Below are 18942 nucleotides of genomic sequence, written 5' to 3' on the forward strand. Positions count from 1 at the left end.
AGTTGCAAAGTGGTTCTTTCTTCTGACCTCTGCATGCAGTCTGGAAAGATGGCAGCTTCTTTCCTGCACAAGCATTATGTGTAGCATGTCTTTCAGTTTATTTTTGTTTTTTTTTTTTTGACATTTAAAAAAATTTTTTTTAGTTGTCGATGGACCTTTATTTTATTCATTTATTTATATGTGGTGCTGACACTTGATCCCAGTGCCTCATGCATGCTAGGCAAGCTTTTTACCAGTGACCCACAACCCCAGCCCACATCTTTCAGTTTAGTCAGGCAGTATCTTTGATCTCTAAACTCTCCATACCCAGACATGCCTCAGGCATCTTACAAATGCGGGTTCCTTTAATTCCCCTGTCCCTCCACTTTGGTTGCAGAGGAACTGTTCTTGTTGGTGACTCAGGCTGTGGCACTGGGGATCTCTTCCTTATTATATCCAGCCTTCTGAGTCCCTGATCTGCTTTGAATAAGCAGTTTTAAATTCCAGTAAAGCTCCTACCCCTTGTTTTTGTTTCCCCACCTTGCTGAGAAGCTGCCTATCTGCTCTTTTGGTTTCACATCATAGAGCAAGCAGAAAAGTGACCTTCTCTTGAAACTCATCTTGAAACTCAAGGCTGTGTACTTTTTAAAAGGTATTTTTAATTTACTTCAAATTGTCAACTGTATTGGTATATATTTTTAGATAATATTATCATATTTTTAAAATTTCTAATGTCTTTGTAATGAGGTTTTCTTTTTTCCTGAGGTTAATCTTTTTTATTTTCTTTTTCCTTGATCAGTCTTGTTTAGGGTTTATCAATATTAATAATCTTTCAGAATATCAACTTTTAATTTTGATTTTGTTCATTCTATTTTAAAATTGACTTTTCTTTATTATTTCATTCCTATTATTTTTCTTGGATTTCATCCTTTTTCTTGGTTCTTGAGATGGAAAATCAAAATAGTGATATTTGATCTTTTCCTAATTTATGTCAATAAATTTTCTACCAGGCCCTTCTTTAGCCTCATATCTCACATTTTGATTTATTTGACAGATAAATTACTTAACATTATGTTATTTAATTTCCAGGCAGTTGGATATTTTCTGCTTACCTTTTTGTGGTCATTGGTATCTACCTTCTCACCATTTTGGTCAGGGAACTTATTCTAAAGTATTTTAACTAGGAGGAATTCTGTTGATGCTTTCTTTATGATTTTTCACTTGGTTACTTTTAATAAGCATTCCAGGTATTCTTAAAAATTGAGCAAATTTGACTCCTATTTTGTGTAATTTTTATTACAGTTCAGTTAAATCAAGTTTGTTAAATGTGATATTCAGATCTTTCAAATCATTGCTGTTTTTTTATCTTTATTCTGTTTGTTCTATCAAGTCTTGAGATAAATGCCTTAAAGCCTTTATGATTTTTAATTTGTCTGTTTTTCTGCAAGCTTGAAAAACTTTAAATATTTTGAAGCTTTATTGTATATTATGCATATACATGCTTGGAAATTAATGTCTTCTTATTCATGTATGTTCTTTATCACTAAGTTATACCCATCTTTATATCTAGAAGCATCTCAAGATTTAGGGTCTGATACTGGAATGTTATATACCTTATATGGTATGTACTATTCCATTCTTTTACTTTCAAGTTATGTTCATCTTTTCTAAAAAGAAACTTTCTTGTATATATCTAAGGCATAAAACATTACGTAAGATACATATAGATAATAAAATGGCTATAATAGTGAAGCAAGGTAACATATCCGTCTTCTTAGTTACCCCTTTTTCTGTGTGCTGAGAGCTGCTAAAATTTACTTAGCAAAAATGCTGATACTATATATAATTTTATTTACTCTAGTTCTCATATTTGTATATTGTCTATAGATGTAATTATTCCACATAGATGCTACTTTGCATCCTTTGACCTACATCTTCCCATTTCCTCCCATCACCTCTTCCTTTGGTATCCACTGTTTTATTCTCTGTCTCTACGTACTGGGAATTTTTCTTTCTTTTTTTTTTTTTTTAGATCTCACATGTAAGTGAGATTATGCAATAATTTTCTTTATTTTTGTCTGACTTATTTCACTTAGAATAATACCTCCAGGCTTATCTATGTGGTGGCAAATCACAGGATCTCCTTTTTTATGGATGAATAATATTCCATTTTATGTTTATGTACCATTGTTTCATTGTTACCTGTTTTTCCAATGATGGACACTTTGGAATTTCTGTACCATGGCTATTGTGAATAATACTGCAAATAACATAGTAGTTCAGATATCTTTGTGAGGTGGTAGTTTCATTTCATTTGGGTATCTATTAGATGAGGGTTTCCTTGTCTTATAATAGTTATATTTTTAATATTTTTAGAAATCTCCATGATATTTTTGATAATAGCTGTACCAATCTTCATTCCTACCAAAAGTTCCCTTTTCTCCATACCTTTACCAACATTTGTCATCTCTTTTCTTCCTGATAGTAGGCACATCATGTGTATATGATATTTCATAGTAGTTTTAATTTGCATTTCCCTAATGAGTAGTTGAACACCTTTTCATATATCTGCCCGACATTTTTATTTCTTTGTACAAGTGTCTATTCAGGCCCTTTGCCCATTTTCAATTGGGTTATTTTCATTTTTCTGCTATTGAATTATAAGAATTTTTAATAAGTTTTGATATTAACTCTTTTTCTGATAAATGGTTTGCAAATATTTTACAAATCTGTAGGTTGCCTTTTCATACAGTTGATTATAAATATTTTTGTATTTACTTATGTCTTCATATTTTCCTAGGATTTTATCATTCCATTTTCAAGTATTGCAACATAAATACAAGTATAATAAACTTTTTAATAAATGAATTAGAAATAGGGAATAATATATAATTGAGTTTCTAGTTTTTCATCTATAATCAACTATTTTAGAAAAATTAGAAATACAAAAGATATAGTTAATATTAAAACCATACTGAATGTAAGTAGATATTCCTTTGATAATTCAGCATTCCAAGATCATCAAAATTAATCTTATTCACTCTTGATTATTAACAGATCCTTCTGTCTAGTAGTTCCTTAGATAGCTTAACTTTTGTGTCTTTTGGCCTATGTTTAGAAGTCTATAATAATATTGGAAATATTAGAAAATTATATTTTTAAGTATGATGTAGCAATATTCAGGCCAACTAATCGCATGTGCGCTTTTTTTTTTAAAACAGGACCACGTTATGTGGTACAAATAGGTGACAAGACTATTGATTACAACGAAGAATTCCGCCTTTTTCTATCAACAAGAAACCCAAATCCCTTTATTCCACCAGATGCAGCTTCTATTGTTACTGAGGTTAACTTTACTACAACAAGAAGTGGATTGAGAGGGCAGGTATATAAAGACAAGAGTCATAATATATTTAAATTAAAATCTTTGTATCTTTATATACTTATTAGACATTGTGAATAGAAAGATATTGTATTAGGCTGATTAGTATTTAAACTTATAACTTTGAAAATAGGCTTATAAGTGAAGTATTTAGGCTTATTTTATCAATCATCTATATTGGACTTACATATTTGATGCTGACCTCCAATTGTTACTTTTTCCAACATAACTCTAATTTTATAGTTTTATTTCTGTCAGATGTGTTAGATTTTGAGAGATGAATGGTTCATAGAGATTAAGAAGAGCTGGTTTATTTTTTTAATTGTGATAATTGAAATATATGAAAGATGTAGCTAATTGACATATTCAGATAATTGAGGGTTTTTGATTCCTGAGCCAGTATGAAACCTATGCATTTTAAAAATTCACTTTATCTGTGTAAGTTTGATTACAATTTATGATGTTTGTGTGAATTTCAAAATCATTTTTTATATCCAAGCTTTTATTTATATATTTACTCATTTTTTTTTATTCTTAAAAGATTTAATGTCTGTTGACTTTTTGAGTATCCTTCTTTTATCTATCTAACAATAGTAATTTCTTTCCTCCTTTGATTCATGTGAATGAATATATATTTGCTGGAAATTTTACTTTATTACAGTGTTTTACATTATTGCATTTTTTTCAAAATATTGTTTTCTTAACTATATCACAGGACTCACTGAGTACATTTATATGAACATATCTTTTGATTGAGTTGAAAATACTTTTTACAGATAAAACAATGTAACAATCACTCTAAACTTGACAGAATTAATTGACAAAATTGCTCCCTTCCATCTAAAAACTCTCCATAGTAATTGCTAAAAAGAGACATGTAGGACTTAAGAACTAAGGAAAGATGCTTGTACAGCAGATTTCTAATTACTTATTTTATACCAGTGTCACTTGATATATTAATTTTCAAAGTTAGCAATTTAAGCTTGTTTTTTTTTTGTTACTGGGAATTGAACCCAGGGGTGCTTAACCACTGAACCACATCCCCACCCCTTGTAAAAATTTTTATTTTGAGATTGGACTTGGCTAAGTTGCTTAGGACCTCTCTAAGTTGCTGAGGCTGACTTTGAACTTGTGCTCCTCCTGTCTCAGCCTTCTGAGGCACTGGGATTACAGAAATATGCCACTGTGCCCATCTATTTAAGCCTTTTTAAACAATTTAACAGATAACAGTTTTAGCAAATACAATTCATGTACCATACAATTTACCAGTTCAAAGTGGATCATCCAATGGTTTCTTAGTGGAATTGCAAGTAGCTGTGTTTAACAATTTGAGAAACAAACTCACCATTATACTTTCCCACCAAAAGTGTTCCATTTTCTTCATATCTTTCATAACTCTTATTAGTTGTCTCTTTAATGGAAGCTATCCTTGTAGGTGTGAAGTGGTATTGTGGTATCTCATTGTAGTTTTGATGCATAATATTTTAAGTTATGTAGCTTGTTGTTTTTTGATGTGACTGCTTATCAATAGATAAGACTATTTACATAGTTTTTATTTTATCTAACTTTAGAATTAAATATTACATATTTACCTGTTAATTATTATAATTTCCTACAGCTTTCTTAAGATGTTAAACATTTTATTGATCAATTTAACTACTCATCTAATGTCTTTTTCATCAGATATCATTGTGTCTTACCTTTAATTAGAAAGAATGAAATGAAGTAACATAGTAAAATACGTAAAGTATTTGCTCAATATAAGACCTTGTGTAGGAAATTTTTCTTTTCTATTGTTTTGTTTTATAGCTTATTATTAGGATTAATTTATCTTTTTTTTTTTTTCTTTTAAAGCTTTTGGCTTTAACCATTCAGCATGAGAAACCTGATTTAGAGGAACAAAAAACAAAACTTTTACAACAGGAGGAAGATAAGAAAATACAGCTAGCCAAGCTTGAGGAATCTCTTTTAGAGGTAAAATTAAGCCCTTTAGTATATTTTTATACTACTTTTTCTCTGTAATAAATATAGATAGCAGTGTCCTTTTTAAAAAAAAATGAGTAGCACTTTCTGAATGCTTTTGTTTTCAAAGGTGTACAAATATCTTAATGTCAAAATTCAGACAAAACAAGGAGTAGCTTTTGGAATATAAGCTCTTGAGGAATTACATTTGAGACAAGCAGCTTCAACTAATAATTTTTTTTAGTGTTTTGTTTCATTATTTATCATATACTCAGAATTAGAAAAACATTAAAAGCATGAATTTATAATTTAATCTATAATTTTATACAGTTTTAAATTTGTATTAGACATTATATTATATATAATGACATCATATAATAATATACTATATCATTTGATAAAGGATGACCAAAAATATTTAAATTATTAAAAAATAATGTAAGTTCCTGTAAATGTTATCAAATTAATGACAGTTAATATGGGCTTCCTTTAGTTGGTTATTTTAATATGTCTAATAATGTTCATATTATTTTGTTAATTTTTCCTACAGACACTGGCCACATCTCAAGGCAATATTTTGGAAAATAAGGATTTAATTGTATCTTTGAATAAGACAAAAGCAAGTAGTGCACTTATTCAGGACTCACTTAAAGAATCTTACAAACTCCAGATTTCCCTTGATCAAGTAATTATTTCCTTTGTGATTTTATGTCATGTTTGCTTAAGTAATTATGTTAATATGATAGAGAATGTAAATCAAGTCTTGAGGGGAAAGATTACGTTAAAGAAAGAGAGCCATTCATAAACACCAGAGCTTTGGGTCTGATTCTTCTTATTATAGAGAGTCAGTTAAGACATTGGGCACATGGAGGATAAAGACTGCTGGTCAGCATACCCTGGTGGGTCCTACTGATTTTTTGCATGTGTCATCTAAGGTTGAGCTATAATATTTTACTAAAATTGAAAATGAATACATTAAAAATGAATAGTAGGCAACATCTTTGCCATTTGTGTAAGTGAGCTTTTTTACTGTAATAAATGCCTGAGATAAGTCAACTTAAAAAGAAAAAGGGTTTACTTTGATTACAGTTTTGGATGTTTCAGTCCATGGTCAGTTCACCTTATTGCTTTTGGGCCTATGGCAAGGCATTAGGTTATGGCCAGAGAATGTGATAAAACTGTTTGCTTCATGGTTGTGGAAAGAGGGAAAGAGAGAGGTCCAGAGGGAGGAAGGATTCATGGTACCAGAAAATCCTTTGAAAACACTCCTTCAGTGCCCTAAGAATTCCCACTAGGTCCCACATCTTAAAGTTTCTATACCCCCCAATAGTATCATGGTCTGGGTGCTAAACCTTTAACAAATGGGATTTAGTGGGACATTTCAGACAGTAATGATAACACTATTAGGACTTTTCTTAAGGCCAGTTAAAGATACTAAAGGGGTTATAAGCTATTATTTCCATTAAAAAACATTTTTCTTCCCTTTTCATTCCGTATCCAATAGTATGATGATCTGAACCATTTTCTTACAAATGGCTTTAAATTTTTTTTGCCTTATTCTTTTGATATTTTCTGTAGCAAAGTTTCAGTTCTTTATTATTATAATATCTTTTCCTCTCTTGCATTCTAATGACTAATCTAGATGACCAGGGAAATCAATGTTTTTATGAATTTCCAGGCTCCAATCTGACATGAGCTCCAACTAATAGTTTTTAATTATTTCCCACTTTCCTTAATGAGTTTTCCAATTTTTCCCCAATATTTTCCCTAGTCCTTATGTAAAATTTACACTTCTATTGCTGCTTTTTCACTTGGGAAAGAACTCTGTTGAAACCAGAATTAGAGCAAATTTTATAGCTACCACTACCCCACCACTACCCCACCACTACGAAGGCTAAAGTTTGCAGTTGTTGTGATTGCCAGTTTCTGCCAAAAGGTATTTGAACTCTGAATGCCTTTTCTTAAAGAAAGTAAAAGAGTCTGAGTAACATAATTTTACCCGTGTCACATTTGTAATTCTAGTGTTTTGATCATGACATGGAGGACCTCCTCAGAGTTCTGTTCAGAATTTTAAGGTCATTTAATCCTATGATCCATGTATTTCTATCATTCTTTACTTTCTGTCAGAATGACAGTCCATATCATTTTTGTCTCTTCCTATGCTTACTCTGAACTGTGCTGTTACGTGATGTGTGAAACTGTTTGTCATCTTCTTGGTTTTTTTTTTTTTTGTTTTTTTGTTTTTTTGTTTTTTGACATGTTCTTGTTGATACCAGTCCCACATACTTGTCTCATAGTTTGAACTTTTCTCTGCTAGCCTAATAGTGTCATGGTTTCTTGCACACCTTATTAAACAGGTTCTCTTTTGAAATGTGTAATTGCATTACTTATTCTCTGATCCCAACTGTTTATTATTCTATCTTAATCTCTTTCCCCAAGTACTTTTGGTCCTCATTAAGACTAATATACAAACTATTTTTAGCTCTGCTCTCCAAGGGTCAGAAAAGTATTTGAAATATATTGCTGTCATCTGAATGTCTCTTCCCAAATTCATTTGTAAAAACCTAATTCCCAATGTGATAGGATTAAGTGGTAGGACTATCGGCAGGTGATTATGTCATGAGGTTGGCCCCTCCTCAATGGGAGTAGTGTCCTCATAAGAGACAACTGAAGGAAATTGTTTGCTCCTTCTTGCTTGACACAGCAAGAATAAACTGTTTCTGTGAACCAGGAAATGGGGTCTCAGTAGACACCAAATCTCCTTGTGCCTTAATCTCAAATTTTCCAGCCACCCAAACTGAGAGAAATTAGTTTCTATTATTTATAAACAGAACCAGTTTAGTGTATTTTGTTATAGCAGCATCAATAGACTAAGATGCAGATTGTCCTCAGCTTCATAAAAATAGGAATAATGATGCTGCTCTAATAGTTGCAAATTTTTTTGATTTGTCATCTTATTTGTTGTATGTATGTAGGAAAGTAAGAGGGTGGCTAGACATATGCATAGTAGTCTGTAGGTGGCAGTAAAGCACTAGTACTAAATAAAGTGTTTCCCCTTCTCCAATGACCCGCAGGAGCGAGATGCCTATCTCCCTTTGGCTGAGAGTGCCAGTAAGATGTACTTCATTATCTCTGACTTGTCTAAAATTAATAATATGTACCATTTTAGTTTGGCTGCATTTCTCCGACTTTTTCAACGAGCTCTGCAAAACAAACAGGTAAGCTGTTGGTTGCCCTATGGTTGAATTAGACCAGTTTCTTTACTGTGTATTTAATTTATAATAACAATTTTCTGATAAAACATATAGAATTATGCTTCAGAAGACCACATGTAATACTTTTAAAAAACATTTAAAAGAAAGCAGTTCCTTAATTTCATTTTATTTTCTTACTAGTTCTAATGTGACAGTTTTTGAATGGAAATAATTTATGTTTTAAGAATAAATTAATAAGTAATATAGGATGATTAAAAATATGATTAACAAAAATATAAAAATAAGAACTTATCCACATAATCCCATTACGTGGAATATATCTTTGTTTGAGACTATAAAATGAAAGTATTATTCTAGATAATGGGTTCATAGTAGTATACACTGTCTTAGGAAGCTTATATTCTAGTGGAGGGGAGGATATGTTAAAGAATAACAAATTGTTTTAAGGTAGCATACTGTAACTTAAAAAATGTATTAGTATATTGTGGACAACTTCTTGTCAATGAATATATAATGAGAATATTTTCAAGTGATAGGTTATACTGTACATTAACTATCTCCTATATCCTATGTGAATATTGTTTTGATTTTTTTCTGCCAAGTATCATATTATCACCAAATTTGACAGATAAAAACATTTTCTTACGTTCATGTCAGAAATTTTGTCAGGATACAGCAAGGATGGCTTGTCTCTGTTTTACAATGTCTGGGACCTCAACTGGGATGTCTTGAGGGTGTGCTGGGCAGGGGTTCTACTTGTCTGTCAGGTGGCGTGGATAGGAGGACTTGATAAGTAGGACTGCTAACTATAGCACCTCTGTGATAGATTTGACTTCCTCATGTACAGACTAGATGGACTTCTTAAATTATGCCTTGGGGCATCAAATATGTATTCCAGTGAGTGAGTAGAAACTGAATCACCTTTTATAACTTAGCCTTAAGTTAGTATCATTTCTGCTGTTTTGTATTGACTGAAATAGTCACAAGCTTACCCAGATTCAAAGGGATGGGAAGTAAGACGTCACCAATTGAGGGAAGGAGTATTGAGTAATTTTGGGGTAGTATTTTAAAATAGCTATACACATTAATAGGTTCTTACCCCCCCAGTGTTTTCTTAAGTTCCTAGAATTTATCTTGACTGGGGAAAAAAATGCACATTTGTAAGTTTTGGCAAATACTAACTATCCTTAAGAAATATATGATTATTGGTGCATTAAACTGATTCAATGAGGACTTTTTTCTATCTACATCTTAACCACAGATATATATCTTTAAATAACTGTCCTATTTAACAAGTGAAAATTATTTCATTGTTTTTGTAAATTTTTGATATTTTGTAAGGTAAATGTCACTATATGACAAATATAGTATCTTTTGATATTTGTATTTTTCATTTGTGAATTATATTTTTGTACCCTTTATTTTTCTTTTTTAAAAAAATATTTTTAGTTGTAGATGGGCACAATACCTTTATTTATTTTTATTTTTATGTGGTGCTGAGGATCAAACCCAGTGCCTCATATGTGTGAGGCAAGTGCTTTACCACTGAGCCACAACCCGAGCCCTCTTTCTTTTTTTTTTTATTTATTTTAAAAATTTTTTAAATTTTTATTTGTTTTAATTAGTTATACATGACAGCAAAATGCATTTCAATTCATTGTATACAAATGTAGTACAACTTTTCATTGCTCTGGTTGTACACGATGCAGACTCACACCATCCGTGTAATCGTACTTGTATGTATGGTAGTGATGTCCATCTCATTCCACTGTTGTTCCCACCCTCTTCCCCCTCCCCTCCCCACACTCTCCTTTTCCCAATCTAATGTTCCTCCATTCTTCCGTCCCTCTACCCCATTATGGATCAGCATCCACATATCAGAGAAAACATTTGGCCTTTGGGTTTTTGGGATTGTCTTCTCTCACTTAGCAGTGTTTTCCAAATCCATACATTTACCTGAAAATGCCATAATTTCATTGTTCTTTAAGGCTGAGTAATATTCCATTGTGTATATGTGCCACAATTTATTTATCCATTCATCTATTGAAGGGGTATCTAGGTTGGTTCCACAGTTTAGGTAGTGTGAATTGAGCTGCTATAAACATTAATGTCGCTGTGTCACTGTACTATGCTGATTTTAAGTCCTTTGGGTATAAACTGAAGAGTGGGATAGCTGGGTGAAATGGTGATTCTATTCCAAGTTTTCTAAGGAATTTCCATACTGCTTTCCAGAGTGACTGCACCAATTTGCATTCCCGCCAGCAATGTATGAGTGTACCTTTTCCCCCACATCCTCACCAATATTTCTTTTTGCTTGTATTCTTGATAATTGTCATTCTGACTGGAGTGAGATGAGATCTTAGAGTAGTTTTGATTTGCATTTCTCTAATTGCTAGAGATGTTGAACATTTTTTCATATATTTGTTGATGAATTGTAGACCTTCTTCTGTGAAGTGTCTGCTCAGATCCTTAGCCCATTTATCAATGGGTTATTTGTTTTTTGGTGTTGTTTTTTTTTGAGTTCTTTACTAGACATCTTGTTTTGGGTCTGGATTGATAATTATATAATACAAGTAATTTAAATGGCTTTAACCCAAATTGAATAGTATATTTTAATTACTTCTTTTAAAATGTTTTAATAAGTGCATTATAGTTATACATAATGTTGGAGTTCATTTTGATATAATCATACATGAATGGAATATAAATAGTATTTCAGTCCCCATTACTTTGTCTTTCCCTCCCTGCTTTCCTCACCTTACTTCCCTACCTCTACCGTACTGGTCTTCTTTCTATTCATATATAGTTTTTTTTTTTTTTGTATTGTTGCATGCTCTCTCTCTCTATATATATATATCTATATATCTCTATATCTATATCTATATCTATATCTATATCTATATCTATATCTATATCTATATCTATATATCTATATAAAGGTGAAATTTGCTGTTGTATATTTATATATTCCTAGCATATTTTTGTCCATTTTATTCCACAGTTCCTTCCTTTTTTCCTCCTTCTCCCTCCACTTCTACCCTTTTCCTTTATTCCATTGATTCCCATTCTATTTTCATGGGTTCCTTCCTCTTTTTTTCACCTAACATTACTTTAGTTTCTGCTTATGAGAGAAAACAACTAATCTGATCTTTGACTTACTTTTTCTGGCTTATTTCACCTAGGAAGATGTTCTGTCCATTTACCAGCAAATGCCATAATTTCTTTCTTCTTTTTGTTTCTTTTTATGACTGAGTAAAACTCCACTTTGTACATGTACCACATTTTCTTTACCCATTTGTCTGTTGTTAGGCACTTGGATTGGTGCCATAATTTGGCTATTGTGAATTGTAATACTGTAAATATTGATGGGCCTTTATCATTCTAGTATGTTGACTTTTAGTTCTTTATGATAATGGTGGTTGTATATTTAGTCTTTTGAGTAATCTCCATGCCGCTTTCTAAAGTGGTTATACTAATTTGCGGTCCCACCAAAAATGTATAAATTTATACAAAAATGTACCTTTTATCCTTCATTCTTGCGAGCATTTATTATTTGTATTCTTGATGATTGCTGTTCTAACTGGAGTGAGATAAAATCTCAATGTAGTTTTGATTTGCATTTTCCTGATTGCTCTGAATGTTGAACATTTTCTCATATATTTGTTGGCCATATGTATTTCTTATTTTGAGAAGTGTCTCTTTAGATTTTTTTCCCATTTATTGATTTTATTATTTGTGGGGTTTTTTTTTTGGTGTTAAGTTTTTGAGTTCTTTATATATTCTAGATATTAATCCTCTCTCAGAGGAGCAGCTGGCAAAGAACATTTTCCATTCTGTAGGCTCTTTTTTCACACTCTTGTTTTCTTTGCTGTGCAGAAGCTTTTTAATTTGCTATCCCAGTTTATTGACTCTTGGTTTTATTTCTTGAATTTTAGGGGTCTTATAAGGAAGGAAATCAGTGCCTATGCCAATACGTTAGAGTGTTGAGCCTGTTTTCTTCTTATAGTTCCAAAGTTTCTAGTCTAATTTTTAGGTCTTTGATGTACTTTGAGTTGACTTTTGTGCAGGGTTGAGGATAGTGATTTAGTTTCATTCTTCTTCATATGGATATCCAGTTTTCTCCGCACCAGTTGTTAAAAAGACTGTTTTTTCTCCAACATGTATTTTTGTCACCTTTCTGAAGTATCAGATGACTGTATCTATGTGGATCTGTTTCTATGTCTTCTATTTTCTTTATTTGGTTTTCATGTTGGTTTTGATAACAATAGCATGCTGTTTTTTGTTACTATAGCTCTGTAGTATAATTTGAAATCAATTATTGTGGTCCCTCCAACACTAATTTTCTTGTTTAGGATTCCTTTGGCTATTATGAATCTTTTATTATTCCAAATGAATTTTATGACTTTTTTATAGTTCTGTGAAGAATGTCATTGATATGTTGATGGGGATTATAATTATGAATAGCACTGTTGGTGGTATGACCATTTTAATAATATTAATTCTACCTTACATATTGTTTTTGATGCTATAAGAATCAAAATGTTATGAGTGAAATTCAAGTAATATTTTATTTTGGGGAATTGATTTTAATTTTCACTTATTAACAGCTTTAACTTTATACATTTAGAAAAACATCAAATTTTTATATTAGTGTACTAGTTTAATTCATTTATTTGTTTAGTCCTTTGAGTTTGATGGGCAAAGATGCTATGCCAGAATCAGTAGAAATAATTTATAAGAATGATTAAACTCTGAAGTAACTTTTAAATGTTTATAACTTTCCTAATGGTCTTCCAATTTTCGAATTGCAATTTACAGGAGTTTGAAAATACAGAACAGAGAATCCAGTCTCTTATAAACTCATTAAAACATATGGTATATGAGTATATATGTCGTTGCCTATTTAAGGTAAGAAATATATTTTTTTCACATTTAATATACTGTATGAAACCAGTGTGGTAGCATTTGCTTGTAGTCCTAGATACTTGGGAGGCTGAGTTAAGATCAGTTATACCCCGGAGTTCAAAATCTGCCTGGGCAATATAGTAAGACACCCCCATCTAAACAACACGGGCGCACACACACACACACACACACACACACAAATTACATCATTCTTGATTTTTTATAGTGTTTACAGTTATATAACCATGTACCTACTTTAAAGGTTTTTATATAACCATGTACCTACTAGAAAGGTTTTGGAATTGGCCTGTCCCATTATAATATTCATTGCTCACTGGAATGTCTTACAGCAATAGTGAGGTAAAAATGGACAAGTGAGGAAGGGAAAATAAACACTGGTTAGCTGCCTTAGCTCTGAACATTTCAATAGTCACTGAAAAAGACAACAGATTATGTAGCATAATATCTAGCAAGGGTTTCTTATCCTTAACACTACTGACATTTTGGGCACATAATTCTTTGTTACGTAGGGCTGTTATATGTATCTTAGAATATTTAGTAGCATCCCTGATGTCTGTGAGCTGATGCCGGTAGCACTTGCTCCCCTGACTGCCCATTTGTGAGAGTCAAAAAATATCTCTAGACATTGCCCAGTGTTCCCTAGGTCTGGGGCCAAAATTGTTTCCCATTGCTAACATTATTAGGTAAACTAATGCCTGCTTCTGAGTTAGAAGCATTTTGTTATGGAAGTCTTCATATTATGAACGTTCCAGAGAAACATTTAATAAACAATAATTTAGAAACTTTTGAATATTAGAAAAAACATGGAGGCTTTTCATTTAAGATTTAACAAAGTCTGAGCATAGCTTAAGACATTATGTTAAAGAAGAGCTTCATAAAGGCAGTTAACTGAGTTTGAGAAATAGTTACTAAGGTTCATTTATAAAGACAGAAAATCTTGAAAAATGTCAATATGTTTTTTAGAATTATAGTTGTACATTTCTGTAGAATTTCTTCTTTAATGGGAACTTGGGCTTGTATTTTTCTTTCAAAGGTTTTTATTTATTTATTTATTTATTTTTTTTTTTGGTACTGGGGATTGAACCCTTGTGCTTGTGAGGCAGGCATTCTACCAACTGCGCTATATTCCCAGACCTTTCAAAGGTCTTATAATTAATTAACTATGATTCTAAAATTCACCTTTTGGTGTCTCAGATTTAACTTGTATAAAAGGGGGAATTATAAGCAAGTGATGTCAATCCATTTTGTCATTAAAATGTATGATCCTAGGTATGTGGATGACTACAGTGATAGAGTTTCATCAGTTGTAGATTTCATGGTGTCTCTAACATTTGTATAATGTATTATTTCATGTAATAATTAGTTTTTTATTACACAAACTTATAAATATTTTCAAAAAGAGCTTCAAACCTTTCAAACTGTAATAGGAAAAAAACTTAAAGATTAAATTGCTTCTTGTAGTTCATTTCCTCTCTTTTGTGTTCATATTTATGAAAATATAGTTTTAAAAATTTATTATATACTTTGTTCTGTAGCTTCTCCTTTGTTGCAGTAGGTCCTAAAGATCTTACTATAAATACAAATATGTTAACCTCATTATTTTTAGTGATTTTGTGGTATTCCATAATATGGCTATACAGGTTGAATGCTCCGTATTCAAAATGCTGAGGATCAGTGTTTTACATTTTGGAAACACTGAAAAGATTTTTACCAGTTAATGTCCACCCACCAAGTAATTAGAGATTCCTCTTTCCTTGTACAATTATGAAACCTGGATGTTATCTGTCTTTTTAATTTTTACCAAGCTCTAGTTTATAGATGTTATCTTACTTTTTAAAAATATTTTCTCTTTATTGTTTTTGAAGTTATTTATTTTTGCCCTCCTCCCTTACCCTGCTGTATTTATCTATTTTCTTAGTATTTTAAAGAAAAAACTTTTATTTTAAATAGAGCAAATCCACTTTATTATAATTATTGTCTTTAAATTATATTTTTTAATCATTGGATTTAATTATTTTTATTTCTATTTTGTTATTTAGATGAGGAAATTTTTAATGAAGTGGTAATCTTTTTTATTTTCAGGTTAATATATTAAACTACATAGTTTCATTTTGGTCAATCTCAATAATAATGGGTTTAATGCTTTTCTAGTTTTCTTCCTAAAACCTCTACACTAAAATAGGCTGTGATTTATGAAAATGTCAAGGAGCTATAGTTATCTTAATCTGTTCCAAATTCTTTTGAAAAGTGGGTGTGTTACAAATAAATATTCTTAAAAAACGTTTTAGGTCTGATGATAGTATAAACTTCCTTCATATTTATTCCAAATATTAGTAGACTTTTTTGTTAGTTTCTTGTTTCTAACTGTATATTTGTATTTCAGTTTATATAGCCTCACTTTGTTTTTAGCAATACATTATCTTTGTTGATGAGGTTTAAGTCCTATGTCATATATTTTGCAGAGTAATTAGGGAAGATAAGTATTTAGTATGCATATGTTTTGACATGTTAGTAGAATATAGTTAGGATTACTTCTTTGAAGTCACTTTGCCTTTCAAAAATACATTTAAGTTAGACTAAGGCAGCATTTTGTTATACTAGGAGAGAGGTTGAAAAACTTTATTTCCTTAATATTTTAGTGTTCAACTCGAGCTTTTCATTGCCTATATTGAGTAATACTTTTCTATTGTGAACAATTAAAATCATAAAAAGACAACTATGGTTTGTATACAGTTCGTAGGACATGTTTTTAATTGATGATGGAATATTTGTTTTATAAAATTCATTTGTTTGAGTAACATTCAACCTATACAGCATAAATTAAGTACTATATAAAGTCTCAGTAGAGAAAAAAATTCAAAAAGCACAGTAATAAAAAAAAAGCAATAAGATATTTCTCAAGATTTAGAATTATAACTATTAAGGATGGAACCATTTTTAAATTTTTGGGAAAGCATTTTGGGGTTTAGCAGTCAGCATAATATTAAATTGCCTTCCTGTTTCTCTCATGCTGGTTTTGCTGTTGTGTTGGTGACAGCAGTATGGCAACAATAAATTTTTGAAATAGAGACAGACTAGGATTATTAGCATTATTATGTGATTATTATAGCATTATTATGTGATTATTCATCACATTGAGCTGAAAGAAATGATTGAGTTGTTTTTATGGCAGAAAATTTAGACTTTTAACTCAAATAGAGAAAACTGTCTAGTAATTTCAGCTTAGATTATCAGCTATGTCATTATTTTTACTTCAAAAAATCAAAAGTTTTTATTTTAGTTACCTAAGTATTTTAGAAAATTATAGGATCATTGAAATATTTGGTTCCCCAAACTTATGATTATTATAAAACTATGTACAAGTCAGTCCCTTTGCATGTCATGCCTTCCACTTCAATTTGATTCGGAATTTTGGAAGCTATTGTGGAGTGTTAGTTTCAAGCTATTTAATCAATGGAAGAGGGTTGGAAGGGAGGATTAAGAGGATAAATTCTTACTGTTTCCTCTTCCTCATGGAAGTATTAAAGAGATTTGAAAAGATATAAAAAGAATGTTTGGTGGGTTATGAAAATTTTTTTCACGCAAACTCCTTGGATATTTTCTATGTATCTTACCTCACCTTTCTTTCCAAACAAATTTGTTTATTGACTGAGTTAAATTCAGGTGGGTACTATTTTAAAATAAAATATAAATAATACATTATGATTGTTTTTATTGTATAAATCATTTAATTTTTTTATTTTTTCCTATCAAAATGTGTTTTGTTATTAAAAAAGGAAATTTTCTGTGTGTTTAGAAATTTTATAACCTGTTGTGATTAAAATGGTTCTTGATAATTTAGATAATTTTCTTATTCTTCAATAACTTTGAAACTTTCAGCATCATATCTAACCATTTGAGTTTTTTGAACATATATTGAATGTGCATAGAATTGCCCATTGAAATGTATGATTGAGCTTTAAGCCCAAATGGAAGTGCTCAAGTTCTGTGCAATATCATCTCCTTTGGTTAAAGTGGGACTTTTCTTTATAAGGTAATATATATTTTTCATCAAATGTGTTTGATGAAATTTGTAGAATAGAAATAAAAAATGAATTGCTTACATTTTCAACATCTTCGAGAATCAGAATTTCTGGAATATTTTTAAAGTAATTTTTTCCAGTATTATAACAGTCTATCAGTTCACTGCATGTGAGATAATTACCTATCACCTTTTGATAAGTGCCTTAAATATTTTGCCATTTATTGCTTACAATAGTCCCATTATACAGGGGAGGAAACTAATAGATTTAGAACTAATAACCTTTCTCTGCTCAGATCTAGAGAATGTTGGAGTTGGAGTTCAAATGCATTCTACATTATGTTGCTAATAGGATACAGATGAAACAAACCACTATATTTAGAAATGTAATCTTTTACAAATATCTTTATTTTACTATTTTAGTTTTTGGGGTGCTGAGGATTGAACCCAGTGCTTCACATGAGGCAAATGCTGTGCCACTGAGCTACAACCCCAGCCCATAGAAATGTGTTTTTGTCTCAGCTATAAAGTGGACTTTTAAGATTTCCTCATATCACATTAATCTTTATCTAATACTTTACTTTGATTATTTACTTTGATTGTGTGTGGTATAATGGTTTGGGAGAAATGACTTATACTGCTCAGTAGCCTGTCATCTTTTTTTTCTTCATTCAGTCACTTATTCATGTGATGTTGAAATGCTACTTTTATATACCCCCTTTATATTACAGTGTTTTCTAATAGAACCATTTTTCTAATGGAACCGATAATGAGGTAGATTAACACTGAATTAAAATGAATAAATTTTCTGTTCTGAGAAGCAAAGTAAAGCAAGAATTTTTAAAGATGCCAAAAATGTGCTCAATTTTGGACATTGATAGATTTTTTTAAAAATGCATTCAAAAAATCCTTAAGCTTGATTCATTCATTTGTAATTTTGCTTTAATTTAATCAGAAATAATACTTCCAGGTGCTCCTACTCATATTTTTTTCCTCTCTCTCTTTCTCTGTAAACTGAGTGTTTAGTTTTATTCTTGAATCGTTATTTTTCCTAATAGCGTTATTGTTAACTACTTTGGTTAAAGATATTCTTAACTAGGCAGCCAGACAGGTGGTGCAAAGACTTTTTGCTTTATTTCCAGCTTAACAAATTGTGGAAGAAAATCATGGTTGACCTCGCTTAGGCCATGTAGCACTTTTTTATCACTGTGTTAAGTGATATAATGTGATTGACAGCACTATAATTGCATTTATCCCTAAGGCCAGGATGTCTTCTGTGACCAGAAAGCAGGAAGAAGGGTAATCATCCTTACTCATTTATTGGCCACATACTTTGTGTGCCAAATTTTGATGCCATTTTGGACCTTGTGCTCAGTAATAATTAGCAGTGAGTTTACAGACTCCAGTGGGTAATATGAAGTTTATAGAGAGGTAGGAACTTTCCTTAACTCTATTAA

At 31.0% G+C, this 18942-nt stretch overlaps 1 protein-coding gene across 4 annotated transcripts in view; it reads left to right on the forward strand.

Moving 5' to 3' along the window:
* The window catches only part of DYNC2H1 (dynein cytoplasmic 2 heavy chain 1), a 344715-nt gene that overhangs the window by 141155 nt on the left and 184618 nt on the right, over window positions 1–18942 (forward strand). For all 4 annotated transcript variants that reach the window (XM_079101898.1, XM_079101901.1, XM_079101899.1 and 1 more), the window contains 5 exons: window positions 3201–3364; window positions 5216–5335; window positions 5874–6008; window positions 8398–8541; window positions 13357–13446. In XM_079101898.1, the coding sequence (XP_078958024.1) occupies window positions 3201–3364; window positions 5216–5335; window positions 5874–6008; window positions 8398–8541; window positions 13357–13446 (653 nt within the window). The remainder of the gene's footprint in view (window positions 1–3200; window positions 3365–5215; window positions 5336–5873; window positions 6009–8397; window positions 8542–13356; window positions 13447–18942) is intronic.

Source organism: Sciurus vulgaris (assembly GCF_902686455.1).
Source record: "Sciurus vulgaris genome assembly, chromosome: 11".
NCBI lineage: Eukaryota > Metazoa > Chordata > Mammalia > Rodentia > Sciuridae > Sciurus > Sciurus vulgaris.